At 52.6% G+C, this 9783-nt stretch overlaps 1 protein-coding gene across 1 annotated transcript; it reads right to left on the bottom strand.

Annotated features, from left to right (window-relative positions):
- Positions 1-1548: 1548 nt before the first annotated feature.
- Positions 1549-6434, bottom strand: LOC112878227 (E3 ubiquitin protein ligase DRIP2-like). Its single transcript, XM_025942661.1, has 7 exons — positions 6088-6434; positions 4335-4434; positions 3201-3612; positions 2655-3085; positions 2505-2555; positions 2209-2281; positions 1549-2061 (listed from the first exon to the last, which is right to left on the bottom strand). Exons 1-7 carry the CDS (start codon positions 6206-6208, stop codon positions 1813-1815), a joined length of 1437 nt encoding a protein of 478 aa, XP_025798446.1. The 5' UTR covers positions 6209-6434; the 3' UTR covers positions 1549-1812.
- Positions 6435-9783: the final 3349 nt, after the last annotated feature.

Genomic DNA, 9783 nt, shown 5'->3' with positions numbered 1-9783 from the left:
GATTTCTGTACCCTTCACGCACACGTTTTACGTTGCATTATTATCAGTGTTTCGAGTGGTTTGCTCCCTGGAGCAAATGTTTGGCCTGGGAAGGAGCTATTGCCGGGAGCCTGGGACGACGACGGATGCGTGTTGTTTCTGCTCGATCTCAGCGAGAAGAAGCATCAGGTAACGTTCAGTAACAAACAGATGGTCAAAGTCAACCGCCGCGGCATCTGCTTGCTTCGCTCAGTCAGAAGGTAGAAAAAAGGGCTGCCCTCCTCGCTTCCTGGGAGGAGAAGGGAATCACAGCGCACCGCGCGTCAACCCCTCCTCTCCCTGGCCTGCCGGCGTCAGCAACGCGGAGGAGTCGAGGAGCCATGACGTGGAGCCCAAGCTGGCAACCTCGTGAAGCTGTGAGCTGCGCGCGGCCAGCTTGGAATGCCATTGCCAGCCACGCCGCGCAGGCAGAGACCGTTACCGGTCAAACCAACGGGCAGGATCAGGTGGCCACTACTACGACCAGACAGAAACCAGCCGTCTGTGGCAAATCAGGTTTACGGTCGCCCGTAAACAACAAAACTTACGGTCGATTTCCAGCCGGATGTTTTTTTTTTCTGTTTTCGGTTTTGCGGCCGCGCCTCGTTCGGTCGTATATTTAGCAAAAACATTCTAGAACATAATTTTCTTTGACGAAAATGAAAAAAAAATGCAACAAAAATGTTCAGAAACATAAAATCAAGCAAATAAAATATAAAAGAAAAAAATTAAGAACAAAAAAGTTGTAAGAAAAAAAACGAAATAAAAAGATTGGAGGGAAAAAAGGAAAAAAATTGGGAAAGAGAGAAATTTGGCAACAAAATTTTGGGAGAAAAAATTATGAGAAAAATTCCCAAAACAAATCGTTTGAGCAAAACTTCGAAATGAAAAAAAGGAGAACAAAATTTCGTGAAAAAATGGAGACCTAATATTATAGCCATAAAAAAAAAGAAAAAAAATGGCGGCGCTGGCCGAGCTCGTTGGGGACAGCTGCCGCGCGGAGCACGCCGGGGGCAGGCGCCGTGCGGACCTCGCCGGGGGCCGCCGCCACGCTCTCCCGCTGCGGCGGTTCAGTCCAGCGGAGCTCGCCGGGGGCCGCGGGCAGCAATCACGCACCAGCCGCCGTTCCCCTGGGAGGCGAAGCTCGCGGAGCTCCCCCCCACCCCAACGGCCGGAGACGATGCCCCGTCCCGCTGCCGCCCCACGAGCTGCACCACGCGCCGTGCTCCATCGCTGCCTCCGCTTCCGCTAGCACAGTTGCAGATCTCCTCGGAGAAAAACGAAAGGAGAAGGAAGGGGAAAGGAACGAGGAAAAATCGGAAGGAGGAAATAGCGGGTGGTTGCTGTGGGGTCCACCCACGTGCTCCGACAGCGCGTCGACCGCAGCAAGCGCTGCGTGCGGTCGACCGCAAAACCAACTTCACGGCTTCACCCTTGGGCTGATAGCACAGCAGAGGGCACCGTGCACGGCCTGGCACGGCAATGGAGAGACGAATCACGGCGGGCAAGGATTGAAGAACACGAGATCGATTTCACTTTCAACCTAATTTTTTTTATCGTCAGAGATGTTCTAGAAGTAAACACGAACGATCGTTTAAGTTACTGAACATTTACCACAGACTGACTGCTGACACGCTAACTTCTTTCTTCTCCCTCTTTAGTCTTTACAAGATCTAAGGAACGAGGAAAAAAAACAATTGTAGGGGGTGATTTCTTTCTTCTCTTTCTATCCTAGCTCTAGCTGACTGAGAGGATGCACAGGAGCGGCGGACGGGGCAGTTCAGCGCTGCAGCTTCAGGCAGGCTCCACGGCGGCGCCGTCGCCCTCGCAGGGCTCGCCCGGAGGCACGGCAACGGCGACGACGCGGGGCGCCAGACAAGGGCGGTGGCGGCGACGGTAGCCCAGCGCCATGACGAACCCGGTGGCCGGGGCGCCCAGCGGTGCCTGCACGGGCTTCTCCGGCACTCTCCGCAGCCACAGCTCCACCAGCCCCTGCATCGTGCTCGAGGGGCAGATCGGCTCGCCGTGGAAGGTGATCTCCACCTGCAGTTGATGAGAAACACAGGGAAGACTTACTTGCAAGGGACAAGACTACAGAAATGGTCGTCATAGGTCAAGTCTACATCATTTCAGAGCCCCGCTCTGCATGAAAGTGTATAAACTACAAAAAGTGATGTCTGAGAAAAACACCTCATTTTCATCAGCTATATCCAGTTTCGTCGCGATGTACCTCTGTACCGAGGAAATCTGCAAGCTGCCGTCTCTGAAATAAAGAGAGAAAATTGTAGCAAAAGAAGAAATTAGAATTCAGGGAACAGAATACATGCCACTACGGCTGAGAAACATTGGAATGTTCAGTACTGTGGTTTACAAGTTCGAATGGATTGTAGCATTACAAGTCTAGCCTATGAATAAGTGGGCAGCACATAAAAGAGCTTCTAGCATGGCAAGAGTCAAAGAAAATTACGGGACTAAATGAGACTCACTTAATTCTCAAGTAAATCTTTGATAACTCAGGCAGCTGGGGTCCTCCTTTCCTGAAAATAAATAAGCATTTTGAACTGAAATTGGAAAAAAAAAGGCATAATAGGGCTCATCAGAATCATATTCTGAATACTGAGATCGTGTAATCTTACTGGTTAGGCGAAGAAACTAATGAGAACCAGACGGCAGTAGTTATTGGATCACGCAAAATGCTTGCAGGACCAGATAATCCTTGGTTCGAAATATCCTCTGTTGCTGCTTTAACTGTCGCTGTTGCAGGTTCTGAGGAACTGCCATTATTTTCCTCTTCAAGAGTCGGCTCATTTAAATGTTCCCCCACCCTTGTTCCAGGAATAACTACTTCGTTTTCTGTCTCCTTATTCCCTATTGGGAGTTCACCCTCTTTCTTCTTTGTTTTTTCTTCGGTGACGGGATGGATTTTGGGAGTTGACCTAGGTGCTTTTGTCTTGCTTGCAGCATAAACCAAATTATTTGAAGGTTTCTGGAGCTCTTCCTTTTCAGCTGTCATGCCATTCTTTCTCTTGGAAGACGGCTTGCTTGAGACTTCTACATCTGTATTTTTCTGTTTTGAAGCATAATGATTTGTGAGAAAAGCAAATTTACAAGAGAATTCACACCAAACGTTTTCATGAAATCATGCGTTATTGCACAAACATCAGATAGTTCTTCATATTTACCTGTCTTTTGTTTACAGCTGTCGCTGCCTTGGTCGGTTGTTGTGGTGAAGTTTTCTCGGTCTTCTTCTGATCTCGACTTTCAGTTTTCTTTGTAGGTGTTTCCACCTTGGTAGATTGTGGTGCTGAGCTTTTCTCAATCTTCTGATCTCGACCTTCAGATTTAGTTGAGGATTTCATGGTTCCATTATTACCAGGAGAAGTCGCATGAAAAACTGCTGCCCTTCTTGTACCTTTGGTTCTCTTTCCAGTCAAACCGGTCCGCATTGCTACACTTGGAGTGTCAACCGCCAAGGAAGAAAGGGACCTCTGTTTTCTCTTTGGTGGCAATGTTGTTGGAGCCTTTAGAGAATCAACTTTTCTCTTCTTAATCGGAAACAGCTTATTCCTGATATCTTGAAGGTTGTGGTCAGGCCTTCAAAACAGGGAAACAATCACAGTTAGGCAGCAATCCATAGTTGATCATTCGATACACTAGACATAAATAAGCAGCTGCAGCACTATGGCCGACAATTCTGTTTCACACAAACAAGAAACCGGGTACTTGAGGCAAACAAAATATTCAAAAAAAGGAACTAAGGTGGAAGGGGATGGTTTCTCCAACTTTTGTCAAATTAATTCTGTAAAGAAGGTAGTTACAAGCTGCTATCCTTCCTCAAGTGATAATCATAAGAAATGATGTATGCTACCAGAGCTTCAAAAGGAAACAACAGTGTCGAAGGAAAGTTAATGTTTACTCCTATGTTTACGCCTAGTATTAAGCCGATAAGATGAGGCTATATTTATGACGGGGCTCACTTGTTTGAATTACATATATCCTAGGCAAATAGCCCTATGTATGGGTTTTTTTCACAAGGTTTTATCCATTGTGATAATCTCGGTGATCCTTTTTCTGCACTTTGACCATCCCTTGATCTTGGCACCCTTGCTGGTCGAGTACTCGAGTTCAACGAAGAAGTTTTCAAGATACACAGTTTGTAACTTATTAGCAACAGCATGGCGTCTAGGACTTCACATCACATTAATACTTCAAGGTTGTACTTATACAATAATCTAAAAGTAAAAGGCATTGCCAGAACTGAGTAAGGAGAAACAATTATTCACAGAAGAAATTCAAAACTTAGAAAACTAGTTCACCTGAGTTTCTCTTCAGGATCACAGCCAAGATCAATGTTGCATACTGGGCAGCAGTCAACATCCTCGTCATTTATTTTCTCCATAATGCACACCCTACAAACTGTCAAAAATAGTCATAAAAGTTCTAGTAAGACAAGCAAGCCAGATTCAGAAAGATATTTAAAAGAACCTATTACAGTAACGACACTTGTTAACTTCTTTCTCAACAACAAGTAATGTGCAATATTTGGCGCTCAAACTCTGCAGGCTCCTGTCCAGCGAACCGTTTCCTTTGGTATCTGGTTCCTTACAAGCATATGTGCTGCTCTATGTAGAGCGTGGCTGACATCAACACTACACTTACAGTGCAGCAGCATTGCCTGACTTATGTCGCAAATTGTTCAAGACACACTGATATTCAGTGAAACCAAGAATATTTTATCGACTAAGAATGCTAAAGAACCGCCATCCACCCTATGCCATGAAAGCATGAACTCTTTGACTAATATCTATATACAAGCCTCAACTCCCTACACAAATAACTAGAAGGCAGTAGACAATCACAACATCCTACTGAATTCCAATTCTCAACCTACAGTCATAAGCACAGAGACTCATAGCTAATCGAGGATGCCACGTTTCTGATCAGAACCAGGCTAGAATGGCACCATCTCCAAACACCCCCACCATTACCAAACTCACTGGAAGCTACTAGAATGCCCATACACTCTGCAACAAGTGCCAACGCTTTACAGCCTTTCCCCTAGCACCAAAAGGTCCGCGGTCCGCAAGTGTTCATGCACCGAAAGTTTTTCGATCACCCTGTGACGGGAGGCTGAGCCACGAGGATGTGGCACCGGCGGTCACCGCCTAGGGTCTGCTCAGGTCAGGGCCCAAGATAAAGAGCGCCACGCGTCCCAACGGTTGTTTCGAGCTCAGACTGCGAGTAGCCTGCAGCGGCGGCGATGAGACCTGCGAGACGCCTGAGCGCCGCGGCTTTGCGGCATTGCCATCTCGGAAGAGCAAGAACCGAGCATACTTGAGCGAGACAAGGGTCATGGCGGCGGCGAGAATCGAGCCCGAGCATGCGCAGGAGGAAGCGATTGCACGAGAGAAGGAACCACGGAGGCAGCCGGTCCAGTCGTAGGCGGCGGCGCGGGGCCACCCGGGCTCGCTCCCGCGGCAGCCGGCGAGTACGTGGCTCCGCGTCGACAGAGCAGACCCAGGCCAGGAGAAAGCCCGCGCATTTTGGACCTCGTGCAGATCAAGAGGCGCCACAGGGCACCTCGGGATCGTCGAGAACAGCAAAGAAAACGCTAGGATGCACAGGAACGTGGAAGGAAGCATCGCCGGCGATGCCGGACACGAAACTCCGACGCTCATGGCCCGCTGAGCTCCTACAGCAACGCCGGCCACGGGGAAGTAAACGCGAACGCGGCGCGAGGTGGCCACCACGGGCAAAGATGCGGGACCAAAGCCACAATTCACGCGAGAGGCGGCGCGTTCGCCACCCTCCTGGGATCAAAGAGCTCGCATCGGACACCAGCCCGATCGCCCGGGGCACCGGAACGAGAGAACGAGAAGAATCCGACACGAAAACCAAAGGACGCAAACGCGACGCGACACGGCGGGAGGAGAGCGCCCACGCGGGGGCGGCGCGGGAAACCATGGCGACCTCCGGCGCTGGCGCTGGCGCGGGCAGAGACAGGCGCAGCGAGGGAGCACGAGCGAACGGGGACTCGGAGAGACAGAGAGGGAGGGAGGGAGAACTCACATGTGTGGAGGCACTGGGTTATGGCGGTGGCCTCCCTGAGGAGTCCCTGGCAGAGCGGGCACTTCATGCGCGCGGCGAGCGCATCCCGGCGAACGCGCGCCACCCCCCGCGCGACCCCCATCTCCTGGGCTCCTCCTCCTCGGCGGCCGCCGACCACCTCCGAACCCCGTGGGATGCAGGGGCTCGCGGCGTGGAAGCCTCAGGAAGACGCGGCGTCGAGGGGAGTCCCCACAGGCATTCTACGGCTGGAGGCGGCGGCGGAAACGTACGGCGGCGTGGCGGCGGCGGCGGAGCTCCGGCGAGGCGCGGGGTGGGCAAGAAGGGGCCGAGTATTATGTCTGTTTTATATCGCCGTATTGGTGTGTATAAATAGGGGGGAGCGGGGGATTGCGTGTGGGCGGCGCGGGGTGCGCGTAGCAGCGCAACCGAGGGCCAGGAGAATTTCTAGCTCCAGTGTTACGTCGTATACGTCCACGGAGGCGCCACGTAGGGAAACGTATTCCGAGTAGTTTTTCCTACGAAATCGCTTTCACACGATTCAAATTAGATTGATAAAAAAGGAAAATTGCTGGTGACTTGATATCACACGACATCGTCGAAGCTTTGCGGTAATTATAAGTAAATAATAAGATGACCGGTTTTCCTCACATGAGGTGGATTATTCGACGGTTCATAGGTTTTCCTCCGACTTGTCTACGAAGGCACCAATTTTCATGGCTACAATGATGCATAATAGACAGTCATTTTTTACACCTTCCACATTTAAGTCGACTCAACTTATATAGTCAGTTATAGTTGATTTTCGTTGGCACCTAGTGAACCATATCGGTTGGGGGTGGGTGCGCGGGAGGCCGTCGGACCGACAGATAACAGGTGACGAGGCGAGTTAGTAGGAGGGCTGAGAGGATGATTAGTGAATACCTGGGTGGCAGGCCGGTAGTTCTTGGGTTGGATAGCTAGTTCATGGTGATGTTAAAAAAAGGAAATTTTTGTTTCGTCCTCCTTCGGTATCTTGATTTATTTCTTTCCTTTTCTTATGCGTTTGTGCTTCGATTCCGGGGAAATCCAATCTAATATCCTCTTTCTCTAGCGAAATTGTGTGCATCAAGTTAGGATTGCCGGTTTAGGGAGGACGGGGCTTATCGAGTTTGGACATGGGGCCAAGGTGAGGGCGGTGTGGAATTGTTGGGTAGTGGGCATAGAGTGGGGCGGCAAACACCGCCAATGGTTGGAGGTGGAGGAGGCCGGTGAGCTATCATGTTTAATTGTACAAGTCCGCCGTCCATAGCTGTAGCCGAAAATTTTATGCAACTACTTTTACAGTAGTGCCGTTCTAATTTTTTCGAGAGGCATCCGGAATCTCTCGGATTACGCTAGTACGAGGCCTCTCATCTAAAAAGAGAGAAGAGATTATGTCAGGTCTCATGGTCTACGATGACAATGGATGAAAGAGATATGTATCCAATCTTAACAACCTTATTATTATAATAGGACTAGAATTAGCGGGGGGACCAGGAACTGCCGAATCATTCTAGCAGTACACTTCAAAATCTGCAATACGACTAGTCAAAAAAAAATCTGCTATGCGACGGTACCATGTTTTGGCGCGTCCGACCACAGGCCTGGGCCCTTGATGAAACGTGAAGAGGGAAGCTGGGGACCCCCATCCCCATGGCGGTGGTCCAGCGCCCGCGGCTGCACCCGATTGTGCCTGTGTCCGTCCGTGCTCTGCTCCTCACCTCGACCGACCTTTTCTGACGGCAGTTGAAGGGAGCAGCAGCGGCCAAAGCATAGCCCGCCCGTACTCTGCAACCACCAAACAAAGCCAGTGATCTGAGCGAGCTCTCAAGGCATTGTAGTTGTAGTTCAACGGAACATTGAGTATGCATGGCAGCTAGATGTATTTTTGTCTCTGTTGTTGCTGTCAAATGGTTGTGCAGCACTGAATTTACTGCAGCGCAGGCCACGCTGTTCCGATCTGTATACCATTGAGGATCTTGTTTTCAGAAGAAAAAAACAGAAAGGCAGCTTCTGCCAAGAACAGTCTTTGCAACACGCGCGATCAACTGGCAAGTGCTCCGGGGTCTGCGTGGATTTAGCATGCACACAGACACATCGCAGCCGACTTGGCAGCAGAAAAAAGGAGTGTCCACTCTCCAGGGATGGACCTGGCTCTTTGTCTTGGGACCTGACACCTTTATGCGCGTATGGTCTTCCCTTTTGCCGTTAACCTGACAGCGAGCGACGAGTGGAGCGGCGGCGGCCAGGGGCAGGGGCCAACGATGGGCGGAGATTGGAGTGGAAGGCAAGTAAGGCGAGTCCAGTGGCTGGCTGGTCGCGTTCGGCCAGCTGTCCTCAGGCCGCGACGAGCCGACGACAGAGACAGAGAGGAGACGCCGCGTGCGGCGAGAGGCTTGTCCGGCATCCTGCGATGTCCGGTTGCCCCCCGCCGCCGTACTTGCTGTACGGGCATCTCGCAGCTCAGTTCTGTAGAGACACTCCACAGACCACACTGCAGGCCCGCAGCGCAATCCGGAGCGCGCGCATCATCAGCTGCGCGGTCGTGGCGTGGTTGCATGCAGCGATTCCTGACCGTGCCCTGCACACTCGATCTTAGATGGCGGCGGCCGGCCGGGTGCCGGAGGATCTGGGGCGTCGTCGTCGACCGAGAAGGAGGCCGGCCGGCGCCTAGTCGCCATCGACGGTGCGGGCACGGCGTGCACCGGCGGTCCGGCAGCGCTGATCGGTGCCCAGTGTGCGTACGCGCTACTCTCGACGCTCGCAGGATCTGCTCCTCCCCGGCCGCGGCGCCGCCGAAGACCAGGCCAGCGCGGCGGGCGGCTGCCGCCCGCAGCAAGGTCCTTCTGGCCCTGGGCCGCCGCTTGCGTGCGTGCGGCGAGGGCAAGCGGGAGCGGGCCGGGGCAAGCGGGAAGCCCGTTTCGCTGTCAACCATGCCGGACGGCCCATGATGAATCAGACCTCGCAGCTGTGTGATCCGATGCGATGCAGAAACAAGGACGCTGATGCTACGTTCCGTGCTTCCATGTTCCATCACTAGACTAGATGCATCAACTGCAGTCACCGATGCCGAAGCTACTGCCACCTCTGAAAGATCTCGAGCACTGTAGCCTGTAGGGTTGTTAGGCTCCAGGCCAGACGGAAGCGGGCCGCCCAATTATTCGCGCAGGTCCAGACCCGCCAGATATTTAGCATCAGCCCGGGCAAGCAGCCGAGGCCGGGCGACCCGCGGCTTCAATCGCCGCTCCCCCCCTCAAAGCGGTAACAAGGCCGGGCGGGCGACGCCGTGTCCGTGTGTGGTTTTGGAGGCCGCGCCAACCGGTCGGCCGGGCATGTCCGTGCGAGCGCACGCCTCCGAACCGCGACGGTCGATCGATGGGAGCCACACGAAACCGAGTCATGAGCACATGGAGGCTTTCCGGCCTTGCCGAAACGGGGCGGACACCGGTAGATTGCGTGGAGATCCCTCCCATGCAACTCTCCGTGCAACGTTGTTGTCCCGGCAGGCAGGGCCACCTGCGCGCCGGGTGCTACGCCGGGATACTTAAACGTCTTGCCGGCGGCCGGACCGCCGGGCAGCTGGTAACTAGAGTTGCCACCGTGCACTCGGCTTGCCAGCGCTTACGCTGCCTGAGCTGGGCACTGAGCCACAGAGGTCGGGTAGCCAAGCGTTCTGCA

Source organism: Panicum hallii, chromosome 9 (assembly GCF_002211085.1).
Source record: "Panicum hallii strain FIL2 chromosome 9, PHallii_v3.1, whole genome shotgun sequence".
Taxonomy (NCBI): domain Eukaryota; kingdom Viridiplantae; phylum Streptophyta; class Magnoliopsida; order Poales; family Poaceae; genus Panicum; species Panicum hallii.
Note: the sequence above shows the minus strand (reverse complement) of the source record. Positions and strands in the feature narration are given on the sequence as shown.